This window comes from Protopterus annectens, chromosome 17.part0 (genome assembly GCF_019279795.1).
Source record: "Protopterus annectens isolate FY-2018-M chromosome 17.part0, PAN1.0, whole genome shotgun sequence".
Lineage (NCBI taxonomy): Eukaryota > Metazoa > Chordata > Ceratodontiformes > Protopteridae > Protopterus > Protopterus annectens.
The window spans coordinates 67,289,867-67,317,063 of NC_056751.1; the positions used below are offsets into that span (position 1 = coordinate 67,289,867).

The following is a 27,197-nucleotide window of genomic DNA, read 5'->3' on the forward strand; positions in this document are numbered from 1 at the left end:
ATTGATCATCTTGTCTTCATGTTGTGGCATCATTCTTGGTGAGGGTAAGATGCTACTCAAGGTCAGGGTCATACCGGCCTGGGCTACATGCTCAGAGAGCTCCTCTATGTCTCTTTTCATGTAGTCCAGGGAGGTAATGTCTCAGGTCATTCACACCAGCATGGACAATGACTGAGTCATATTTGTACTTGCCTTGGAGTGACCTGAGTGCTTGTGTTATGTGGCGGATCCTAGCATCCGACAGGCTGCTCACCGTGACCCTCTCCTTGTTCAACCTGGTGAGCGGGACGTCAGTGTGCCTGATGATAGAGTCACCTATTACAAGTGTATCAGGTGTGTTGTTTAGTCTTAAGGGCTGTGACTGTTCGGCACACTGGCTTTGTGAGATATGTGCTGCACGTGTTTTGTTTTGGGGTAGCGGTTGCTTGGGTGTCTGCTTTGGAGGTCTCTGCTGCTTAGGCAGATCTTTATTTAGAGCCTCTGAGTATGTTTTTGTGTGATTATGTGTTTGGTTTGCTGTCGTGGTAGGTCTATGTGAGACTGGAATTGTAGTGAGTGTGGTTTCCTTCTCCTCCTGACTGGTTATGCCAGTACTGAGTTGAGAGAGCTTAGCCTCCAGTTTGGCTATATGGTTGCATCTCTCACATTTGTTGGAATTTGTTGGGAGGAGGAGAGGGTTGTCTGTGTACATGAGGCAGTTGTAACATTGCCTCAAGATTCCCAGATTCACCAGCTGGACCAGAGAGGAGATTGACAACTGACCTTTGGACATGCTAGAATAATATTGGGAATTCCTTTATAATTGAAAACAAGGGCCAGTGGGGAGTGAGGGTGTATTGCTTTTAATTTTTAGTGCTGACTTATATAATTGCTTTAGTGAGCAAGTGCCAGGTAACTTAAGTGCAATGTGTTACAGGTAACTTAAATGCAAAAACGACAAACACTAACTTTCTTTCAAGTGAAACAAGGAAATAAGTACAGTAAGCAATGTAGATATCACTAGTGATCCACAGAAGCGCTGAGAAGCCGCGTATTAGGTGTTATTAGCGTTCCAGGGAAATAACAAGCAAACAAATAACAAGCATATAAACAAAGCTAGATTCAGCAGGCCTGGATCTAGTCTATGCTACAGCAAACAAGGTGTACCAATTTCAGTAAGATACAGTTCAAATATTCAGGCACTATAAACCTTTAACCAGAAATTCCCACCTGAGAAAGGCAGAGTCCAGCCTCTTATCCCACAAGAGTGCAGACCACGAACCTTCTTAATGTAAAATAACTGGCCTGAAGCCCAAGTGCTTAAACCAGAACTAATACACTTTAAGAATAACAGACACTGGGCTCTCAATCAGCAGTTTCCAACTTAGAAGGATGAAAGCTACCTGTCCTGCCACCACAGTGCATGCCACAAACCTTCCTAATGTAAAACAACTGGTCTGAAGCCCAAGTGCTTAATCCAAAAACTTAGAATGATAGCTACACTTTAATCAAGTTACTACCAAGCAGTAATAAATACAATTGAATACTTTAGAGAATGCCTGGATTAGTGCTCAAGTTACACAAACAAAGCTAGATCCAGCAGGCCCGAATCCAGTCTATGCCACAGCAAACAAGCGCACCAACTTCAGTAAGAAGCAGTTCAGATATGCATGCACTATAAGCCTTTAACCAGAAATTCCCAGCTCAGAAGGGCAGAGTCCAGCCTCTCCTCCCACAAGAGTGCAGACCACAAACCCTCTTAATGTAAAATAACTGGCCTGAAAGCCCAAGTGCTTAAACCAGAATTAATACACTTTTAGAATAACAGACACTGAGCCCTCAATCAGCAGTTCCCAACCTAGAAGGATGTAAGCTACCTGTTCTGCCACTACAGTGCAGACCACAAACCCTTTCACTGCAAAACAACTGGTCCGAAGCCCAAGTGTTTAAACCAAAAGGCTTAGAATGAGTTACACCAAGCAGTAATAAATACAATTGAGTACTTTTAAGATGATGCAAAAGTAAAATAAAGTAGGCAGAAACACAAGTACAGTAAAAGCAGATTAAAATTTTTTTCTTCTGAACAAGTGCTGAGATCAAAGAAACAGATTTGAGTGCTGAAACTAGAAAACTGGCTAGTTATAAGATAAAAAGAACTAAGCTAGAAGGCTTCCCTCCAACACAGAAGGGCTTGGGGGCTCAGAAGCCTACAAATAGTCTATACCACTTAGGAAAGCCAGGAAACAAGCTTAATTTTTTTTCCCAGATGCTCTCTTTGTACACAGTAGGAGTGCCTAAAATCAGAATATGATCTCACTGCACTCAGTTGAGTGAGCAAATGAGATGGGCCCAGAAGGAGTATCCAAACACAAATTTACAAGAGGGGCACATTTTTATAAGTGCAAACTGGCATACACACACATATTGCCACTAGTGCTATTAGCTCTTGCAGTGTGTTTTACATGGTTGAGTATATACTTATCTATCTTGATAACTTTATAACAACTGAAAAGGAAACTTTTCAGGTTGTAAATGTGGTCTTTGAGGTAATTATCCTAAATGAAGTAATGCTGTAGGCAATCCTCTCCCCTCATATTAGGAGGTTATGGAGCTTTCCCCATAAAACATTAATTTTTAGTGGTTTTATTTTTGCAAATTTATTCTCGACAAGTTGTGTCTCCATGAGCTGAGCTTGCAATGAGTAAAATAAATCAATCTACAAACAGCATATTAACAGATACATTTGCAAGTAAGATCAAATTATAGTCAGCAAGGCCAGTAGAAAATGATAAACTGCAAGATCTGCAAAGGATGTAGTTTAAGATATATCTATCAACTTTCTTTACAGTAACATATACAGTGGATATAAAAAGTGTACACACCCCTGTTAAAATGCCAGGGTTTTGTGATATAAAAAAATGAGATCACAATAAATCATTTCAAAACGTTTCCCACCTTTAATGTGACCTATAACCTGTATAATTCAATTGAAAAACAAATCTGTTAGGGAAAAAATATAAAAAATAAAAAACGTACAATAAGCTGGTTGCATAAGTGTGCACACCCTTAAAGTAATACTTTATTGAAGCACCTTTTGATTTAATTACAGCATTCAGTCTTCTTGGGTAAGGGTCTATCAGCATGGCACATCTTGACTTGGCAATATTTGACACTCTTCCTTGCAAAAGGGCTCTAAATCTGTTAGATTGCGAGAGCATCTCTTGCGCACAGCCCTCTTCAGGTCACCCCACAGATTTTCTATTGAATTTAGGTCTGGACTCTGGCTGGACCATTCCAAAACTTTAATTTTCTTCTGGTGAAGCCATTCTTTGTTGATTTGGATGTATGTTTGGGTCATTGTTGTGTTGAAAGGTGAAATTCCTCTTCATCTTCAGCTTTCTAGCAGAGGCCTGAAGGCTGTAGACCAAAAGTGACTAGTATTTGGAACTGTTCATAATTCCTTCCACCTTGACTAAAGCCCCAGTTCCAGCTGAAGAAAAGCAACCCCAAAGCATGATACTGCCACCACCATGCTTCACAGTGGGGATGGTGTTTTTCTGATGATGCAAAGTGTTGTTTTTGCACCAAATGTACATTTTGGAATTGTAGCCAGAAAGTTGAGCCTTGGTCTCATCAGACCATAACACATTTTCCCACATGCTTTTGGGAGACTTGATGTATTGTTTTGCAAATTTTAGCTAGGCCTGGATGTTTTTCTGTGTAAGAAAAGGCTTCTGTCTTGCAACCCTACCCCACAGCCCAGACATATGGAGAATAAGGGAGATTGCTGTCACATGTAGTACACAACCAGTACTTGCAAGAAATTCCTGCAGCTCCTTCAGTGTTGCTGTAGGTCTCTTGGCAGCCTCCCTGACCAGTTTTCATCTTGCCTTTTCATCAATTTTGGAGGGACGTTTGCAATGTCACTGTTGTCCCATATTTTCTCCACTTTTTGATGACTGTTCACTGTGTTCCATGGTATATCCAATGCTGTGGAAATGTTTTTGTACCTTCTCCTGACTGCTATGTTTCAACAATGAGATCCCTTTGATGCTTTGTAAACTCTCTGTGAACCATGGCTTTTGCTGTAGCAGACAACTGAATCAATGTCAGGAAAATCCTACTAGGACAGGTGAACTTTATTTGGGGTTAATCAGAGTCTCTTTAATTGATGGCAGGTGTGTACTCAAGAAGACTGAATGCTGTAATTAAATCAAAAAGTGCTTCAACAAAGTATTAGTTTAAGGGTGTGCACACTTATGCAACCAGCTTATTGTAATGCTTTTTATTTTTTATATTTTTCCCTAACAGATTTGTTTGTTTTTCAATTGAATTGTACAGGTTATAGGTCAAATTAAAAGTTGGAAAAGTTTTGAAATTATTTATTGCTTTATTGTGGTCTCATTTTTTTTGGCATTTTAACAGGGGTGTGTAAACGTTTTATATCCACTGTATATATAAAAGTCAGTGAGTAAATATATTTTAGCGGTTTGAGTTCAAGTCTATCAAAGACTATATATTTCTGCCTGAGTGTGAGATTTTTAATCTTGATAAATTAATTATTGGTAAATGTTATAACATAAAATGGCATTAAAATTATTAATTCAAAATGTAGCTGCCCCTTGAATTTGAATCTAGGATAATAGTTTAAGGATATTTTATAGGTAACTTTTCTAGTAAAACTAACTGACAATTTTAAGACCATATGTTAAAGCATAACATTTTTGATTTATACCTCTTCATACAGAGAGACAAAAAACGAACCAGGGTATAATTTTCTTGAAAATACTCAGTAGAAAGGGGTTAAGGGACATATTGCTTTTTTCACTGAACTGGTTTTGGATTATACTGGTATTTTTGAATGTTCTAAATCTTTCTGATATTTCTTGCCTGGCAATGATCTCTCCAGATGTCATTAATTCCTTGAATGGTCCTTGTGATAAAAATGTAGAAACAGATTTTGGATGCATAGCAGAACTACTTTGCCCACTTAGTCTACCCATTTGCAAGCATACTTTCAGTCACAAACTTAAGCATTGAGATAGCCAAGGAAGTTCAAATGTTAGGCTGTGGATGCCACCAAATACCATTATATAGTTATCTGCATATACATTATTTTGAAGGTTGTAATTCAAACATTTCCTCAGTAGTCAGAAGTCATTGACGATGTCTTTCCTACCCATTCCTTCTTTCCTGAGAGTGCCTCTTCAGAGATCTCCTACTACAGCAATCAAGTTTTTTAGAGGGGTTCATCTTGTTTTCTTTTAGAGTGCTGCGGTTTTGTCCAGAGTTGTGTATCTATTGTTTTTGTTCAAAAGAAGTGTCACGCCAGTCATATCTGAATTAATTTACTCTTATTTCTTGAGGGTTCTTATTTTGTCCCAAATCAAAAATGTCCTGTCCATATTATCCTTGAGCCGTCATTGTTCTGAAAGGTTCTGACAGTTGAAGTCCATTTTGTGCTTGGTAATATAAAGTCCACATCAGCCCATGAAAAATCAATTGTTCTTTCTACTCTTAGATGGTTGGCCATTTTCCAAATGCAATTATATTCATTTCTAGGAAGTAACCGCCTTATATTTCCTTCAGTGAGTCTGACCTAGTCTTCATCTTCTGAGTATGTGCATTATCTTTAGTCACTTTTCACAAGCTACATCATTTGTGTAGATGTATAGTATTCAGTTGAATGCACTATTGGCATATGTCACTGTATTGCCATTAACATTAATATTAGGTGGAAATTCTGTATATGTTTGACTTTGGATCTGTAAAATTGAAACAGACTGTGAAAGTTTTGCTGCAGATGCTGGGACTGTACCACCCAGGCTGTGTGTGTGTGTGTGTGTGTGTGTGTGTGTGTGTGTGTGTGTGTGTGTGTGTGTGTGTGTGTGTGTGTGTGAGTGTGTGTGTGTTTGTTTTAATCTGTATTTGTGGAGTTTATGTTGGACTTTTTTGTGGTTTCAGTTTTAATGTTGTTTACTCATTTGTATTGCCTTGTGGCTGCTGAATTTTGTTTAGTAGATTATTACCTGCTTGTTTATTGCATTGTGTTTCCTAGTTTAAAGATTATGTTTGCAATAGTTATGGGTTTATGCTCTCTCATTTTAGTTATCTGTGATATTTTTGTATGTGTTTGCCCTGTGTTTGCATTCTTGTGACATTGGTTTTCTTTCTAGTGGGCTTCATCTGCAAAATACAGGAAGATCTTTTTATTCATAGTAAAAACATATCTGCTTTTGTATAGAAAATGATTAAAAATGTGACTATAATAGTAATCTTGCTGTAAAAGATTTCCATGCCAAATCAATAATTGTTTAGGAACCCATTATTTTTAGCAGGTTTATAATCAGTGTGAAGGTTTTAATTCTTATCAGATTTACTTTATCTGACTGAAGTTTAATGGAATTCTGAAAATCTAATGCTGATTATCCTATTGCTAACTAGTAGACAATCTAAAAATCAGTGCAGATGTTTTTAAGTAGGTGGGACTATGCTCCCTTCTATGCTTCCATTATAGAGGCAACCTCCTGATTTTCAAATATATTACCTCTAGAGCACATTGACTTGGAGGAAGGAAAAAATTATAATACTCTTTCTTCCAAGTTGGTATGATCTCAGAGATGATGTATGTATAGATTGTTTGTGTGCAGCCCCCAATGCAAAAACATTTTAATGTTGCTTTGTCTAATTTCCATATATTTGTTGGTCAGATGCTGCAGTTATACAATGTGGGGGATATGCTCAGTGAATGCAAGTGCGGAAACAGTCAGATGAAGAAGACCCTCATCAACACTTCTCCTAAGAGGCTGAAGGCTTTGGAAGCTTGTCTGTTAAGACAAATATCAAACACTATTACTTGTAAAATTCAGGCAAAATTAGAAGTTCCCAGTTACTTGTTAACACTCGAGAAAAGAATTATACAACAATGAAACGGAAAAGACAAGATTTTTATGCCTCATAATCTTATAAGAGTATATCTGTGGTAAACTGAATAAAAGTGTTTTCAGACTCTTGCATCTGTGAAGAACCTTCACCAACTGCCTGCAAATCCTAGTATTTTATGATTCTGTATCTCTATGTACTTAAGACACTAAAATCTCTGTGTGTAGAAATTTCAATGATCAATGCCACTTTTATCTTTTTTTTTCCTGGACTACTACATCTGGTTTTCTTGCATCTGTTTTTTTGAACTGTTGGTAATGGGTGATCCTGTATGATATCAACATCATCATTCTCTACTACAGTGCTTTGTGGTTCATGTTGCTAGTGCTACTTCAATATTGTAGGGCTTGCACAATCCCCACTGCAACAATCTTGCTACCATGTAGCACAACACAGTGGGAAGAGTTCATCTGGGATGTTATTTTGCCATTCAGTTTACAGGCCCTCTGCAATGAGTGTATCGCATCCAGCAACAAGATGTGTGACTGTTTCCAGTTCTTTTTTCTTATAACCTGCAACTGTCTGATCTGATGTTGTTAATCTTCATTTATTCATGACTGATGGATTTTGGTTCTGTCCTTGGAACCAACTCAGCAGATATAACAAGCTTGCGCCAGCCAAAAACCTCTCAAGCTAAGTTTACCTATACTGTCCCTCTCCTCATCTCCTCAGATCTCGTTTGCCGTATAGAGTTTCAAGACGCGTCAGGCCAGCTCTCCAGGTAAGTGATTTGTTTTTTTAATAATATTTCTTCAACATTTGGGATTCTTCCTCTTCTAATCTTTTCTTTAGCTAGTCGTTTACTTTTAGATATAGGTCCTTACTGCATGTGTGAGTTTTTTCTTACCGTTTTTGGTATTTCTTCATACCATTGGTGGCACAGGTCCCTCCTTTTCTTCTGTGGTAGTTTCTAATACCACCGTTGGTATTCCCTCCTTTACCTACCCTTTTACCATTTGAGTACAGTTTAATTACCATTGTTGGGAACTTTAGCAAAAAAAAAACCCCAAAAAACAAACAAAAAAATAAAACAGAAAAACCTTTCTTCTCTTTTTCCTTGTCTGTGTGTGTGTGTGTGTGTGTGTGTGTGTGTGTGTGTGTGTGTGTGTGTGTGTGTGCATATATTGTACAGCTAATTGTAACAGGACTTTTCATCTTGCTGTTTTCACTATACATATATATATATATATATATATATATATATATATATATATATATATATATATATATATATATTTATTGTGGATTGTAGACTACTAGACTTTCTAATATGGCAGATAAGAAAGACACAACAGGTTTCAAACAGTGTGATAAATGTGGCAGGAAGATGCCTAACTCTGATGGGCATCTTTCTTGTGTCTATTGCCTAGCAGTAGGACACTTAAAAGTTCAACCTCAGTGCGAGTTCTGTAAGGGCTTTAGTGCCCACACCTTAGCTGAGTGCAGGAATAAGTTGATATTAAAGGGACTTCTAAAAACCCATTTCTCGGAGGCTTTATCTGAGGTGAAAGTCTCAACCCCTCCTAAAAAGAATTGAAGAAGAGGATCCAGTCAGTACCATCTTCTCCTCATTCTCTGGAAATAAAATCCACTAAGGCCCAAGTTCATATGGAACCAAAACCAAAACAGGCAAAACTGACTTCTGCACCAATCTTGGCACTGGAGCCTAAAACTCCGTCCACGGTGCCTTCATTGTCTGCGGAACTGATAATGACTTCCACACCTATGGTACCGACCACTTCCATGGTACCACAGACTCTCTTGGCACCAAAAATAGTCTCTCCTTCAATACTGGTCAGTACCCCCCCTCTAATACAACCTTCTAGTCGTCCAACCATGGTGCCAAAGGTTAAGACTTTAGGTCAGACCCGATATTCCCTATTGATCCATTTCTTGGACAGCAATTAAACCCATTTCTCCAATGGCCTGAATCTCCATTGGGGATGTCAACCCAATCCACCAGGAGCCTTTCAGAACTCGATGTAGTGAGACTCGTGGATCAGATCCTGTCAGCCAGATGAATCCCAACTCCATTTAAATCTTGCCTCCCAACTGGAGCTGAGGAATTTTCTCCACAGACTCCAGCGTATATTCCTCCTTCAACCTCCTCGCAGGTATTGGACTCCTCGATGCTGACGCCTATCCCGGTGCCAGCTTCTTCAGTTCCACTGGTAAATCTTACCATGGTACTGGAGCCTACCCTGTGGCCCATGACTCAATCAGAGCTGACCCACCATTAAGACTGTGACTGGTCTGTCAGCACCATGACCCCTAGTACAGCACCCATTTTTTCTATGGCACCACCTATGGTACCATTTGCTTTGACAGCTCCAAGTCCTCTCACCGCTCCTTCCCTGGAGGCGAGTTCTTCAAGTTGGGGTGTGACCCTGGTTCCAAGGTTGTCTTTCTCGGTTCTGGACTCCCATCCCTCTTCAGGCAGGCCTGCCTTCCAGGTTATGGAGAGGGCACTCACCTCAGCAGGTTCACAGCTGGTTCCTTCAGCACCAGAATGCCACATATACATGTCCTCTGGTCCGCAGATGACACAGTCCACTATGCTGGGACATCAGGCATGGGAAACTCAAGACACCCTACCGTAGGACACCCTCTCTTTGGAGTTCTTTTCAGATGCTCCCCCGATCAGCCATGCCATAACAGATCATGCAAGAGGAAACACATGGATTCCCCTGAGGAATCCATTACCAAAGATACATATTATGATGAGGGGGAAGGGTCCCCACAGTCGCCCCCTGAGGATGTCTCCTTTGGAGATATACTAGAAACCTTAAAGCAGCGGGGTGACTGGATGCCCACCAATCCTTCCTCTGAGGAATCTGTATTCATGCAGGCTTTCTCTGCTCGACCCTCTACTTCCTGGGTGACACCGCCTGCAGATGAATTAGTCCAGTTCATTGTGCAGTGAGCCTGGAAGAGTCCTGACACCGTTGAGCCAATCCCCTGGAGACCAGACAAAATACTCTCCACTCCAGAGGGTCACCCTCATTGGTCCAAAGGCTTGGCAGTAGATGCTGTGGTTGTGGTGACGGCCACTAGAAAGGAACTTGCTAAGGAGAGTTCTGCTGTCCACCCTGCAAACAGGGAGTCTCGGACAATGGACAGACTAGGGAAGTGGGTGTATCCTTCATCGACCTTTGCCATATGGTCCTTGAATTACTTGGCACACTTTATCCTTCTCCAGAAGGACCTCATCACAGAATACTTGGGAACTTTAGCAGAAGCTGTGTCCGATGAGGTACGTGACAAAGTTGTCTCACAGTTTGCCATCCTGGAATCCATAACTAATTTGTCCATGCCATTGATTTCTCATAATACCAAAGGAATGGCCAGAGCAGCGGGTGCAGGCATTGTCATAAGATGTCACACCTGGATGCACTTGTGTGACTTTGTGGACCCTTTTAAGTATTCCTTCATCAATACTCCTGTTGATTCTTCCTCTCTTTTTGGCCCAAAGGTTAAAGACACATTAGCCAGGTGTGAAAAGGATGGCAAGACCTTGTCTGCTGTTGGCGTATGTTTTTCCACTCCCCAACAATCCTACTCTAAGAATCAGAGAAGTGGAAAGATGTGGTTCGGAAAATCCCAAGGGACTTTCCATGTTACATGTGGTGAGCTTTCCCTCCAGGGCAGAGGAGGGAAATCATCAGGAAGATGCCCTCCCCAAGGCAGAGGGGGTCCGCATAACCAGGGGTCCAGAAATTCTTTCTCTGGGTAAGAGCAACCCAATTGCTTGCCACTGCAAGCAGTCAGGGAATGATTTCCTCTGCACCACCTTGCCTGGCATTCCACAACAACAGATTCTTGGGTGCAGACAATAATTACCAGAGGTTATCACATCCCTTTCGATCTTTACCTGAGGCCACAAAGGCGAATCCCCGATGTTCCACCCAGTCAATGGGATGCAGCAGCACAGGAAATTCAAAAGCTGCTTCTAAAAAGAGTCTTCCAAACAGTCCCACCAGACCAGATAGAATCCAGATTTTACTCAAGGTTCTTTTTAGTGCCAAAAAAGACAGGGGACTGGAGGCCAATTTTGGACCTCAGCATCCTAAACAAGTTCATCAGACAGACAAAATTCCATATGGTCATGGTTCAATCTATCCTCCCATTTCTGGAGAAAGATGACTGGATGTGCTCGATAGATCTCCAGGATGTGTATTATCATATAAAAATGGACAAACACTCCAGGAGATTTCTCCGCTTCCAGCTGGGAGCCAATCACTACCAATTTTGAGTGCTGCCTTTGGTCTTTCCACAGTCCCCAGAGTGTTCACCAAATGTATGGCAGTGGTAATAGCTCAGGATTCCGTGTGATTTTGTATCTAGATGATTGTTTTTTTACCACCCCTACCAAGCTTCTACTCCTTCTCACCTTGCATTAAATTCTACAACTAGAAAGATCCTTAGGGATCTCAATAAACAAAGAAAAATCAAAACTGGTACCTACTCAAAATCTAGAGTTCATAGGAGTGACATTCGATGCATGGACTTGTCTGGTCACCCTTCTGCTTCACAAGGTTCAAAGAGTGAGATCTCAACTCCAAGTGATATTCTCTCAGGACAAAGTCCCTGCTTGTGTGGTCCTTCAACTACTAGGATCAATGGCAACAATGATAGTTCCTCTAGCAAGACTGCACATGTGACTACTACAATGGCTCTTGGCATCACAGTTGTCCCTTTTAACACACCCTATGCCTTTTCTGATCTGCATAACAAACCGCTGCAAACAAGACTTGAAGTGGTGGAATGAAGCCAGAAAAGGAATTATGGAGTCGCCCCTTCTCACCCTCTCAGCCCAAAGCCATAGTGACCTCGTTAATATGGAGAGCATCTATATTTGTGCTGTAACAGAGACCTGGTTCGAGGAAGTAGAAAGCACCCCTGCACTACCAGGCTGTAACTCATTCCACACCTTTTGACCCCAGAACTTGGACTGAAGCTCCAAAGGTGGTGTTTCCATATTCATAAGGGATGCACACACCTTCAGACTGGTAGCCCAACATAATGCATCAGAGATACTTCAGGTGCAGCTAAAACTGGGTAAGACAGCGATTTAGATTGTAGCCTGCTATAGGTCCCCAACTATGACCCAAGACTGACACTCCACATTCCTAAGCACCCTGGAGAATATTAGGATCCAACCTAGCACTCTCATACTGGGCAATTTCAACTAACTCTCCATTAACTGGGAAAACAACTCATGTACCAAAACACTTGTCTGACGTTTCCTGGAATTCATTAATTCCAGTGCCCTGGACCAGCTCGTTCTTACCCCACTAGAGGTAGCAACATCCTTGACCTGGTCATTACTAACATGGGTGACTATTGCTCTATACCAGTAGTCAACTCCTCTCTGGCTAGATCCAACCACAAACTAATCACCTTGGAAATCCACATCCCTTCCACCCACCCCCCATCAAGGTAACTACCATGAAAAACTTCTCTAAAGCTAATATCTGATGTTAATCTTTTTCCATTCATCAGTGATGGGTTTGGTCCTGAGCCCTCGGAACTGAGTTGGCCTTTTTACCAAGTTCTCACCAGCCAAAAACTCTCGAGCTAAGTTTCTACCCAGAACGCCCTTCTCCCTGTTACCCCAGATCTCGTGTGTCGCATAGCCATAAAGCCGCGTTTCAGCCGAGCTCTCAGCTAAGTGAAACTTTTTTGATATTTGGGTAAAATATTTTGGATATCTTTATATTTTATTAAGTGATTATTTTTTCTAGTGTCTTTTTTTTCTGTTTGACCTTGGTTTTTCCTCTCTGTCCGTAGTTACTGTTGGTACATTTTCAAGTACCATTGTTGCTATGGCCTTCCTCCCTTATCCTTATGGTATTTCTTCAATACCATAGTTGGTATTGTTTAATCTATTAGCTGTCTTTTATTCAGGTGTTTCCTTTCTTTTCTCTGTCATACCAGTGTATTGTTATATTTGTGACTTTTTTGAACGGAGTTGACTTTGATTATAGTTGGATTATACAGTTGGCCTGTGGAGTTTTTTCTCTATCAAGATGTCAGATAAGAAGGGTACTTCAGGTTTTAAGCATTGTACTTCATGTAAGGGCAAGTTATCTAACAGTGATTCTCATGATGACTGTGTATACTGTTTGGGAGTGTCCCACCTTTCAGTGCAGCCTCCATGTGACATTTGTCAGAGTTTCAGTCAACGCACACTTAATGAGCGCAAAAATAAACTCATTCTGAAAGCGTTACTCAAGTCTCCCTTCTCAGAGGCCATTTCTGTGATGGAGGTCTCAACCCCTCCTTCTAAGGACAAAAAAAAAGATCCCACTCTGTTCCTTCTTCACCATTGGGTGATCAGAGCAAATCTGGGAAATCAAAGGTCCCAAAGTTATCTTTGGAGCATAAATCAGCCTCCTCAGCTCTGTTTTCATCGGCACCAACCATCTCAAAACCATCGATACCGGCACCCATTTTGCACTGGTCCTGCATCCGGCACTGATCATAGATCTTACTACACCTATTTTGACTTCGGCACCTGTGACCACTTCGGCTCAGGGTACACCTTCGACTACGTCATTAGTTTCCATTTTGGAACCAACCGTTTCAGCTCTGAGTGCCACTTCAGCACCAAGCATTGTACCAACCTCACTGGATTTGACCCCTTTACTTCCAGTCTCGGTACCACGGACCTGATACTCCCCCTCCATACATCCATTTCTGGGCCAAGCGTATAGCCCCTTCATCAAACGTCCTGACTCTCCATCTGGAGTATCCACTAGATCCACCAGGAGCCTTTCTGAACATGACGTGGTGTGTCTTGTAGACCAGCTGTTGTTAGCCAGGGGAATTCCCTCACTTTCTAAGACCCATCCATCTGCAGGACTTGGGTTGCCTTATCCATGGACTCCAGCTTATACTCCTCCTTCGACCATCTCAGTTCCAAAGCCTTCTGCTCCAACATCTTTCTTGGAACCCATCACCTCGGCGCCTACTGTGCATCTCACGTCGGATCTGAGTTTGTCCCTTTGGTCTTCGGTTCCAGCTGAACTGGTCCTTCCTCAATCTGGGGACTGGGGGACAGGCGCGTCAGCCTGGGGTATGGTGCCACCTCTCTCCACAGTTCCATCCCTGGTGCTGATAGTGAAGTCCACTCCGATCCTGCTTGTGGCTCCATCCATGGGGGCGGGTTCATCGGAGTGGGGTGTGACCCCGGTTCTGAGGTTGTCCTCAGTTCCGGGCTCCCATCCCTCTTCGGGCTAGCTTGCCTTCCGCATGATGGAGAGGGCTCTTGCTTATGGCAGCACCCCTTCAATGTTGGAACCCCACCTTTCACCCCCTGAGCTACAACTGTCACAGACCCTCCCCCCGGGACACCTGGTAGAGAAGCCACAGGACACCCCTGTTTAGGGTACCTGCTCTTCCAAGTCCTCCTCAGAGACCCCCACTGAGGAGCCCCCTCGAAAGAAGACATGCAAGAGGAAGCACATGGACTCACGCGAGGAGTCCTTAACAGAAGACACAGATTACAATGATGGTGAAGGATCCCCATGGTCACCTTCTGATGATGTCTCCTTCAGAGATATCCTGGAAATGTTAAAGCAGAGAGGTGACTGGAAGCCCTCCAATGCTTCGTGAGGAGTCTGTGTTCCTGCAGGCTTTTCGCACCCAGCCTTCTACCTCTTGGGTGACCCCACCTGCTGACAAACTCATCCAGCTCGGCATGCAGCACACTTGGAAGAACCCTGATTCCATTGAGGCGATCCCTAGGAGACCAGACAAAATTCTTTCCCCTCCGAGGAGAACTCGCATTGGTCCAAAGGCTTACCAGTTGATGCTATGGTGGTGGCAGCGGCCATGAAAAAGGACTTGGCTGAGGAAAGTGCTGCTGTCCACCTGCCCAGCAGGGAGTCCCGGGTGGTTGACAGACTTGGGAAGCATGTTTTTGCATCTATGACCTTTGCCATATGGTCCCTGAACTATTTGTCACATTTTTGAGGCTCCAGAGGGACTTGATTTCTGAACTCTCTGGGACGCTCGCAGGACAGTTGTCTGAAGAGGTCAGGGACAAAGTAGCCTCATAGCTCACAACCCTGGAATCAATATCAAACTCATCCATGAGGTTGCTGTCACATGCAACCAAAGGGGTGGCTAAAGCAGCAGGTTTGGGCATTGTTATGAGGCGTCATGCCTGGATGCGCATTTGTGACCTCGTGGACCCCCTTCAATTCTTCGTTTTTGAATGCTCCCATCGAAGCTTCGTCCCTTTTTGGCTCCAAAGTGAAGGACACTCTAGCCAGGTGCGAGCAAGATGGAAAGACCCTGTCTGCCACAGGCCTATGGTTTTCCAACCCTCAACGTACCTTCTTCAGGAATCAGAGGAGTGAAAAGATGTGGCATAAGACATGCTAGGGTCCCTTCCATGCTGCACATGGTGATGATACGTCCAGAGGCAGAGGGGGGGTAACAATTCTGGAAGATGCCCCTATAGAGGCAGAGTGGGTACTCATAATCAGGGCTCCAGGGATTCCTTCTCTGGACAGCCTTATCAGTGTTCCTGAGGAGCAGCCTGATTGCTTACCTCTGAAAGCAGTCGGGGGTCATTTCTCTCTGCCCCAAGCTGGCTGGCAATCCATCACCACCAATCAGGTGCAGAGCATTATCACCAGAGGTTACACCATTCCCCTTTCTTATCAGCCAAATTTCCCAAGAAAACTTCCTGACATTCCACCCAGTCAAAGGGAAGACGCAGCTTCAGAGATTATAAAGCTGTCTCAAAAAAGAGTCATCCAACCAGTCCCACCAGACCAGTGCAGATCCTGATTTTACTCGAGATTCTTTTTGATGCCAAAAAAGACAGGGGGACTGGAGCCCCATTTTAGATCTCAGCAGCTTAAACAAGTCTGTCACCCAAACCAAATAGATAGTCATGGTTCAGTCAATTCTCCCCTTTTTAAGAGAAGGTGATTGGATGTGCTGTATAGATCTCCGGTATGCGTATTACCACATCAAGATGGACAAACGCTCCAGGAGTCTGCTTCACTTCCGGCTAGGAGCCAGTCATTATCAATTCCGTGTACTGCCATTCGGTCTCTCTACAGCCCCCAGAGTGGTCATGAGATGCATGGCCATGGTAACAGTTCACTTGAGACAAAAAGGAGGCTGGGTGTTTCCATATCTGGATGACTGGCTCCTTACCGCCCCCACCGAGCATCTTCTGGTAACAGCACTACATTATACTCTCTCTGTGGCAAAATTGTTGGGAATAACGATACATTGGGAGAAATCAAACCTTGTCCCTACACAACAAATAGAGTTCATTGGAGCAGTGTTCAATACTCAGTCCTGTCTGGTATCACTCCCAATTCACAGACTCCATCGACTGAGGCTTCAACTCCAGGTGATACTCTCACAAGCAACAGTTTCTTCAAGGGAAGTTCTTCAGGCCCTAGGTTCTGTGGCATCATCAGTCCCATTAGTGCCTCTAGCAAAGATACACATGCAGATTTTGCAATGGCTCCTTCTGTATCAGTGGTTCCCAAACTGTCACCCCTCAGTTACCAGATTCGAATAACCAACTCCTGCAAACAGGACCTGCTTTGGTGGATGAGGCCAGATGTAGAACTTTGGAGTCGTCCATTTCAATCTCCTCAGCCCACAGCCATTGTGACCACAGATGCTTCCTTGATCAGGTGGGGGGGCCATTTCCAGGGAAAGACTGTCCAAAGCACATGGTCCACCTCAGAGGCCCACCTGCATATCAATGTTCTGGAACTGAGAGCTGTACTGGTAGCAGTGCAGGCCTTCCATTCGGCTCTACCTTCTGGGACAATTGCAATTCAATACCAACTCATATCCCGGGGAGCTCCAACGTGATTGCAGACAAGCTGAGCAGATGCATCCTCATGCCTCATGAGTGGTCCCTCAACCCAGAGGTGGCGTCAGCAATCTTCAGCCACTAGGGCCAGCCTTGCTGCGATCTTTTCGCCTCCCCATCAAAACACCAAGTGCAGCAGCTATTTTGCCCTACTTCCCCTGGAAGGGGTATCAACGAGGTTCACTCTGATCTACGATTGGCTCACAGGACTTCTTTATGCTTATCCTTCCATCCCTCTGATCCCACAATTTCTAAAGAAAGCTCTTCGGTTGAGATTCAATGTGATCCTCATAGCCCCATTCTGGCCTCGACAAGTTTGGTTCTCCTTCCTTTGGCCTCAACCTAGCATACCCATCGTGGATTCTGGACCCTCTACCAGATCTGATTACTCACCCCCACGGGTTGAGTCACCCAAATCTGTCCAGTCTCAAGCTGACAGCTTGGTTTCTTCATTTCTACTAGCAGTCAGGTAAGCTAATCTATCCTCGCCTGTTCAAGACATCATTCTGGCCTCTCATAAACCATCCACCAGAAGACTATACCAGGATAAATGGAAACTATTATCCATCTGGTCCAAGGATAACATGCTAGACCCCGTATTCGGCTACAGTTACTGCAGTGCTTCAATACTTGGCTAGCTTTTTTTATAATGGAGCCTCTGCCTCTACTAAATGAGTACATCTAGTAGCAATTTCCAATTTCCACAATGGTATAGATGGCACCCCTCGTATCTCTCTATGAATTTGCAAGGCTTTCCTCAAGAGGACTTCTCATAACAGGCCTCCAGTCAGACAGCCGGTGGAACCATGGAATCTCACTCTAGTCCTTCAGTCTTTGACTCAGAAACCTTTTGAACCTGCTGTGCAGTGTGACTTAAAGTTTTTGTCCTAGAAATCCTTGTTCTTGGTAGCCATCACATCTGCCAGAAGATTCTCAGAGCTGCAGGCATTGTGTATCAAGAGGCCCTATCTGGTCTTTCATAAAGACAGAGTATCACTTCAGACAAACCCATCCTTTCTCCCCAAAGTTGTTTCTGAATTCTCCATAAGCCAGACCATTGACCTACCAGTTTTCTTTCTGAATTTTCCCAATAGAGGAGAGTACTGCCTTCACTCTTTAGACGTACATAGACAATTGAGATTTTATCTAGACAGGACCAAATCTATCCATAAATCTGAACAGCTTTTCATCTCCTGTTCTGGGCCCAGAATGGGAGAGGCTGTTTCCAAGGTTACTTTATCAAAATGGCTAAGGGACTGCATACATTTCATCTATTCCCTCATTCCCTATTCCCTTATGCCAAAAGTTAAATCTCACTCCACTAGATCTGTGGCAACATGTGTATGTTTCCATTCCAGGACTTCCATGGATGACATCTGTGCAGCAGCAACTTGGGCTAAGCCTCATACCTTTATCAATCATTACAAATTGGACTTGGTCTCCAGAAGGAGAGCTGCCTTTGGCTCAGTGGTACTCAGGAATGTTCTTCCATAAGGGCTATCCATGGACCTCAAGGTAGCTTGGGATTCTGTCTCATCAGTGATGAATGGAAAGAAGATTAACACCATCAGATAAAGAAGTTATGTCTTGCCATAACATTCCAGCTGTGTTGTTCATCTTCTTTCATTCATCACTTCCCACCCTCCAAAGGCTCCTGGGGGATGCTTTGGGTCTAAGTGGTGCCATAGGGTAGTTGCACAGAAGTGGCCTTGGCTTTACTTCCTTTTCTCTAGCAAACTCGATCTGAGGTAACAGGGAGAAGGGCATTCTGGGTAGAGACTTAGGTCGAGAGTTTTTGTCTGGCGCAAGCTTGGTAAAAAGGGCGACTTGGTTCCGAGGGCTCAGAACCGAACCCATCAGTGATGAATGAAAGAAAATAAACAACACAGATGAAACATTATGGTAAGACATAACTTCTTTTTTGGGCTCCTAAAAACAGTGGTGGCTAACTTCACGGCACCCATGCAATTGTAGAACAGCTGCATGACTGCCGAATCATACACCAATGCCCTGTATGGACATGTACACAAATGCATGGATCTTGCCATACCCAATAGAACCATGACACACTCCTCCAAAAAAAGGAAGCCAATCTGGTGGTCCCCTGCCATAAACAAACTCTACAACAGAAGGAGGAAACTGATGCGGAATAAGGTGAAGTCCCAAGAAGGGAAAAACTCCCATATCAGCCTCAAAAAAAAGTTGAGATCCTTCATCTAATCCTCTAAAGCTAGCTATGAAAACAGAATTTCAGCAGATAGTAAAGACAACAACAAGGCCTTCAATAGTTATGTGAAGAATCTCCATGGCAATACCCAGATTTTCCCGGAGCTGTTGCCAGTGGCACGCCCTATACCAAGCCAACAGATATTGCCAATATACTAGCTGACAGATTCAGTGCCAACTTTAACCCCCCCCCCCAAAGGACCAATCACAATACCAGGAGACTGCCAGGCACCCAGTATTACTGCTGAACAGGTTACAATAGCACTGTCGAAGGCCAACAATACAGCTTCTATGGGACCTGATAATATCCCTGGCTGTGTTCTACATGACCTACAGAGTGAACTGGCACCTCACATGTGTGCCCTGTTCAATCACAGCCTCACCTCAGGCTTTGTCCCTGCCAAATGGTGCATTGCTACAGTCATCCCTCTCTACAAAGGAGGAGTGACTACAAAGGTCTATACCATATGAGCGAATTGCACAAATTGCGAACGCTCATAATATTGAACGTACTGGACCCCAAAGTGCTTTTTCTGAGATCGCATTACAGTGAAGAATGGGATATTTGCCCTTTCCTCACTATAGGGCAATCTCAGAGTTGGAATATATATTTAGCGGGTGGTGTGGGGGGACACAGCCCCCTACAATAGGAAGTTGGAGGTCCGGTAAGTTCGATATTATGAGCGTTCGCAATTTGTGGGATTCACTCATATGCTATAGACCTGAGTACAGACCCTGGGAACTATCACCCCATTAGCCTGACAAGTCTGATATGCAGAGCTATGGAACGCATCATCATGGACCTAATAAACAAGGATATAGGGAATCTCCAAACTCTGGATCAAACAAAGTTTGGTTTTATGAAGGGTGGATCATCCCAGCTCAACATGGCTGACTTCTTTGAGTCAGTCACCAGAGCTGTGGATGAAGGCAAGGTGGTTCATACAGCCACCTTGATCTGGCCAAGACCTTTGATACCATTCCTCACTCAGGAATCATAGAAAAACTCACTAAGCTAGGCATCAACCCCTATAGAACTAGTTGGGTTGCAAACTGGCTCACAGATAGAACCCACAGTGTGAAGTAGCTGACTCAAATTCTGCCAACCAGTCACGAGTGGAGTCCCACAAGGTTCGGTCCTGGGTCCTCTCCTGTTTGGTATCTACTTTTCTGAAGTCCAGGCCAACACAGATGGACTCTGGCTGACAAAGTTTGCAGACGATTGCAAGTTGGGAGCCATAATTAACTTCCCAAGTGATGTTGACATCCTACGGAAAGGCCTCACTGAGACCAACGACTGGTGTCAGAACCATGACAGTAAGTTCAATGCCAAAAAATGTGTCGTCATCCCCTTTGGGAAAAACCCAGTTCCCATGAATTACCACATCAATGGTAGTCCACTGAACACAGAAGCTGTCATAAGAGATCTGGGAAAAGAGGTTGACAGCAACCTCCCTTTTGACCACCACATTGCCACTGTGGTCAGAAAGTCCTTCTATGTGGCACATCTCATTACTAAGGGTTTTGCATCCAGGAAGAAAGAAGTCATTGTCTCCCTCTAGTCTTCCCTCATTAGGCCAATCATCGAGTACAATGCCCCATTTGGCACGTACCTCACTAGACACCTGCAACAACTGGAGAGGCCGCAAAAGTACCTCGTAAAGAGGATCCTAGGCCTTAAACACTTGTCCTATATGGACAGACTCAAAAAAACTCCAACTATTCTCTGTCTCATATCGCCTACTTCGAGGTGATCTCTGGTTGACTTCCAAAGCCATGTCTGACCCAGCTCTATTAAAAATGCTACATCTAAAGAAATTGCAATATCTCTGCACTACATGCTCCAGAGACCACAACCTGAGTATCACAATCAACAGAACAAGCTGGAGGGACAGGTTCCTAACCCAGAGACTGCCCATGCTATAGTATAGACTTCCCATACATGTCAAGCGGAGTGCCTCACTGACTCTCTTCAAGAGAAATCTTGGTGAGTGGATGGGAAATAGAAAATTCACCCCAGGGATCACTCTCAAGTGGCTGTACTCGATAGAGGCACTGGGAACTAAGGTCAGGTGGCACAATGCCAGGGGAATCCTATGGGCTAGGCTTGTAAAGGCTCCAGGGCCATTAGACTAGTACACACCTATGAACCACAGATGCATCCCTGATGGGGTGGGGGGGGCATTTTCAGGGGAAAGACAGTCCAAGGCACTTGGTCCCCTGTGGATGCCAACTTGCATATCAACGTCCTAGAACTGAGGGCAATGCTTCTAGCGTTGCAAGCATTCCAGTCTGTCCTCCCGTCAGGGAAAATTGCTATCCAGTTGGACAGCATGTTGGTCATCTGGTATATCAACAAAGAAGGGGGAACCAAATCCTACCCGTTGTGTCGAGAAGCCATGAGAGTTTGGTAATGGGCGATATCTTCCAACTGCTTTCTGATAGCAAAGCACATTCCCAGGGATTTCAACGTGATTGCGGGCAAGCTGAGCAGAAACATCCTTATACCTCATGAGTGGTCTCTCAATTCCATAATAACGACAAATCTTTCGTCATTGGGGCCAGCCTTGCTGCGACCTCTTTGCCTCTCCCTCAAACCACAAATGCAGCAGCTACTTTGCCCTGAACCTCCCTCAGGATGAGTCACCGACAGGGGCTGGTCCATCCCAACCTACCGAGTCTCAATTTGACCTCTTGGTTTCTCCACTTCCAGTATTTGCCAGGCAGAGTAAACTATCTTCCCCAGTACAAAAGATACTTCTGGCTTCCCATAAACCATCCACCAGGAAACTTTATCATAATAAATGGAACAGATTTGTGATCTGGGCTCAAGAACAAAAACTTGATTCCTTTTCATCCCCAATTCATAAAGTCTTAGAATACTTGTCAACATTACTCCAATCAGGAGACTCAGCTTCTACTATCAGAGTCCGTTTAGCAGCTATTTCAAATTTTCACAATGGCTTTAATGATTCTTCCTTGATATCTCCCCAACTCTGCAAAGTCTTCTTAAAGGGAGTCATGCATCTGAGACCACCACTTAAAGATCCTATTGAGCCTTGGAATTTGATGCTACTCTTACAAACTCTAATTTGACAATCTTTTGAGCCATCAGTCACCTGTGACATAAAGTTTTTGTCTTGAAAAACCTTATTCCTGGCAGCCATCACATCAGCCAGGAGGATATTGTGAAATGTCCAAACATCATCTTTCACAAAGAGAGAGTATCAGTTCGGACTAACCCCTCCTTTATACCCAAAGTTGCTTCAGATTCAAATATTAACCAGTCCATTGAATTGCCAGTTTTCTTTCCAAACTTTTCTAACAAAGGAGAATACTCTTTGCACTTGTTAGATGCACATAGACAATTATGTTTTTACTTAGAGAGGACTAAATCATTTAGAAAATCAGATCAGCTCATCCTGTCTTTTTCAGGTCCAAGATTAGACAAACCATTTTCCAAAGTCACTTTATCAAAATGGCTGTGAGATTGCATTACCTTTGTTTATCAACAGAACAAAATTACTCTATCAGCTAAAGTCAAGTCTCACTCCACCAGATCAGTGTCCACTTCAATGGCCTTTCACTCCAGAGCCTCTATGGATGATATTTGTGCAGCTGCTACTTGGGCTACCCATCATACCTTTATTACTCATTACAAATTGGATATGGTCTCCAGGGGAAGAGCATCTCTTGGCTCAATGGTGCTCAGGAATATCCTTCCATAGGGCCTCCCAGAACATGAAGTAGCTAGGGACTCTGTCCCATCAGTCATGAATGAATGAATATTAACAACATCAGATAAAGAAGTAATGTTCTTACCATAACATTCCATCTGTGCTGTTGATCTTCATTCATTCATGACATCCCACCTTCCTACCTCCTCCAAAAGACTCCTGGAGGTTTGGATTTGGTCCTGGTTACATGATAGGGCATTTGCTCAGACAAAGTCTTCGCTTTCTTATGGTTACGGGCAAACTTGATCTGAGGAGATGAGGAGAGGGACACTATGGGTAAACTTAACTCAAGACTTTTTTGGCTGGTGTGAGCTTGTTTTATCGGCTGAGTCAGTTCCGAGGACAGAACCGAAACCCATCAGTCATGAATGAATGAAGATCAACAGCACAGATGGAATGTTCTGGTAAGAACATAACTTCTTTTTTTATCCACATCTCCAAAATCTTCTCCAGACAGGAATACCAAGAAGGTAAATCAAGATACGTCTTGCATAAAAGCAGATATGACCATAAGAGCACTGCTTAAAATAGACACAGCATCTTGCAAAATATTGTCCCTTAAGATAAGCACAACATCCACATGCTTGCTTTGCTTTGAAGAGTTGCACTTAAATATCGAATGTTAGCACAAGGGCTTTCAAGGATGTTATATTCTGAAGCAAAAACTATCAGGCTGTGAGATCAGGTCTCTTTGATTTCATTATCAATGGGTCATTCATTCCTTAGTCCCTAAGTAAAATAAACTTAATAGTAAAAAGTGTTTTTCTTCATTGCTGTCATTAAAGTAAATGAGCCATTTTTTCTAGAGAAATGCAGTCAAGGGAAATCTAAGTAGATTAATCAACATAAGGAAAGAGGTGAGTACTCCTTCTTATCTTATAGAGATTCTTTAGATGCTTTGTCATAGAAAGAGAAGATGAATCAAGCCTCATCAGCGGATTCATAAGATGAGTAATATCAATGTGTAAATATATTTATCATCTTCATTAAATGATCCCCATCCCACTTTGGGGTGTTGAGGCATTCTTTGATTATAGATTCTTCCAACAAAGAGTTCTCTCTTACCTTAGTGGTTTCAAAGGGCAGGGTTTTCTTGATTTGTTTTTATGTTTCAGGAGAGGTCCAAGTGCTTCTGGAGGTATCTTCAACATTTTCCTTTACAAGACTTTCTGGATAGATACAGACAACTTATGCTTTGGTAACAGTAATCTCAGTCAGTCTGGAAGTGTCCACACCCTGTGTGGTTTCCTTTGGGGGTTCATCTATATCTATAGTGGAGTTCTTCTCCAAGAGATCTGGCCTTTGAAGTTCTTTTCCAGGGGGTCTGCAAGCATCTGGGACTCAAGGACCCCCACCATTAATCTGCAGACATAGGAGATGGCAGAATACCTAAACTATACTAAGTCAAACCCAAAGTGATTCATTCTATCTTTCCCATATGCAAGTCTACAGCTAACTCAGCCTGTAATTAACCTAAAAGTCTCTTAGCTGTGGCTTATAGTTTGGACAAGAAGAGCTTGCAGCTATTTTGGCACTCCTTTTGGACAAACACCTCATGGTCATCTGTACATGGCACTTATCCCACTTAATTTGTTACCTTCTGTCAGACAGAGTCAAAGCACAGAGATGATGAGAAAAAAATTATCCTGCACTATCCATGGTCCTATCCATGCATAATCATAACAAGCAACTAGCTAGACAATGGGGGTATCAGCAAAAGAATCAGCACAAACTTTTCAGAAAGCATCCCTGATTAAATCACTAAAACTAGACTTCTAAATATTTTTGATGATTATGATGAGGCATAGTGCCATAGTGCCAGCTGCTTAGGACAGTATTTGTTGTTAATGACATTGAATTCAAGTGAACATCTGCCATTGCAGTGAGAAGATACACAGGGCTGTGTATATCACGGTTGCATAGTCATATTCAGCAGTAGACAGAGAACATACCATTTGCTTGCCTGTATGCAAGCAATAATTTATTTGGGAATCAAGTCTAGGGCCATGAGATATCCCAAGAGGTAAGGACAGGGAGTCTTTATTCTCTCTCTACCATTTTTCACCAAATATAGCAATTCAGTCTCCTAAGAAAACTTACTTGGGGAAAGAGAATCTGCTGGTAATATCTGAATGCTGACCTTAAACAGCTGATGTAAGGAGTACATATCTCCTATTTATGGTAGTTATGCTCCTTTTTTATGCTTTACATTTGAACAATGTTGCTACTCCATACACTGTACATTCAGATTTTCCTTGCATTGTAATATTTCTGTAACTACTGATTTGTAGTTTGGAAAGTTCTGGAAGTTTCTATAGTGAGATGATTTTTATAAAAAATGTTTAATTCACTAAGAATTGTATCTTAGCAAATCTATTTCAGGTAGTTTGCACCTGGTTAAAATGTGACTCATTTCCTAGGATCGCTGTTATCTTTGCCTAATGGGAGCCTTACAGCTTGACCTTGGTGGAGCTCCTGCTGGACCTGCTGGTACTGGAAAAACTGAAACAACTAAGGACCTGGCAAAGGCACTTGCTATTCAGTGTGTTGTCTTCAATTGTTCTGATGGCTTGGACTACAAGGTACAGTAGAACTCACCAAAGATAAATTGTACTTAAGCAAATTAAATATACACAGGAATTAAGCGATAATATTAGTTTGTTCAGTGGATTTTTATTTATTCATTTAGATAACTACCTGAGAGCATTTATTGCAAGCAAACATTGTTACATTTGACCTTGGCCAGGTTAAGTTTAGGAATGACAAAATGAGATAGTTTGACATGTGTTTTCCCCAAAATGAACATACGTGTGAACAGCCATTTCTCACATGGAGAAAAGATTCCCTTACTCCTATGATACAAGCATGCTTTGGTCTCCTATTCCTCTTAATATAAATAACAATCCCTAATGTTTGTTACCCTGAGATCCCTATACCCTTGTTGATAAAGGAATGCATATGCAATATTGCAGACCACATAATTCACATGCTCCAAAGTTGTGCAACACTAGAGTGTTTACATTATTGTGGTGACACATTCAACACATTAGTATACTTGGCGACTGTCCCCTGTATAGCTGTTGTTTACTTTTTAGTTTCAGTTTATTGGGGGATTCATTATTTAGTAATTTGTATGTTTCTGTGTTGTTTCAGTCACTATGGCTCAGAATTGCAAAATAGACTGTCCAGCAGTCATGTAGCAGGCCTGCTTTACTCTGGGGATGGTATTTATGCTAAAGTTGTAATGGGTGAATACATTTACCCCATTACCCTATATATTCTTAGTGATGGCCTATAACAATTGATGAATCATGGGCCAGTTCTCCCCTGCTATATAATGCCATGGGTGTGCAGGGTCTATATTATAACATCGAAGTTTGTAAACATCAAATGTTATAATATTGAACCCTAAACACCGAAATCTGAAAACATCGAACAGTCAGAATAGCGATTTTTTTCCCAGGGAAAAAAAATCACTATTCTGAGAAACATACACACAACACAAACACACACAAAAAACAGCAATCCACACACATACACTTAAAATCCTACACCTAAACCTAAACTAAACTTTACATACACTACTAGCTATCTACTTACCTTAACCCTAACCCTAAGGTCCGTCACTATCGCACACTCACCTCACCCGCACCCTAACCCTAACTCACCTAATCCACCCCCTAACCCTAACCTACACACAACCGCACACTTACCTGACCCGTGCCCTAACCCTAACATCCACACAACCGCACACTTACCTGACCCGCTCCCTAACCTTAACTCACCTAACCCGCCCCTAACCCTCACCTACACACAATCGCACACTTACCTGAACCCGACCCATAACGTTCCAACATATCAAATGCTGAAAACAGCAAAGCCACAGCAGTGGGCCACCAAATTCTTTCCCTAGTCCTGCATTCGGCATTACGGGTTCGATATTATAACATTCAAACTTTATAAAATTCGATGTTATAATATAGACCCAGGTGTGCATGAGAGGTCAGGTTTCACAATATGTGAAACTCAGTCCACCTAAAATGTTCTAGCTTAATCTTATTAAAATTCAGGCTTGATGGTGGTACCCATGCAGCCTAACTGATATTACAGATGATGAGTTACAAATTGCTACTTCTTCCTGCAGCACCCGTTGCACCATTTGTGAATATCATGTTTAGAATTGATCTTTTTTTTTTTTTTTTTTTTTTTTGTGAGAAGCAGCACCATGACTTTCCATTCATGTTGGGAACTGACAGTTGCTCTCCGTTTGAGTGCTGGTAACATCACAACAGTATCAGTGATTTAACAGGTTGTGCAGTCACCTTTGGTGCAGAAGACTATGGGTTCATTTCCCATACAAGAAAGATGGATAGCTAATACTGCAGTGCAACAAGGTGGATGCTGCATTCCAAAGTATACCGTCCTTCTGATGAGACGTTAAACCAAAGCCCCATCTG

At 42.6% G+C, this 27,197-nt stretch overlaps 1 protein-coding gene across 1 annotated transcript in view; it reads left to right on the forward strand.

Moving 5' to 3' along the window:
- The window catches only part of DNAH6 (dynein axonemal heavy chain 6), a 5,071,261-nt gene that overhangs the window by 2,222,744 nt on the left and 2,821,320 nt on the right, over nt 1-27,197 (forward strand). The window contains exon 30 of the mRNA XM_044059309.1: nt 25,161-25,322. Coding sequence (XP_043915244.1) covers nt 25,161-25,322 — 162 coding nt within the window. The remainder of the gene's footprint in view (nt 1-25,160; nt 25,323-27,197) is intronic.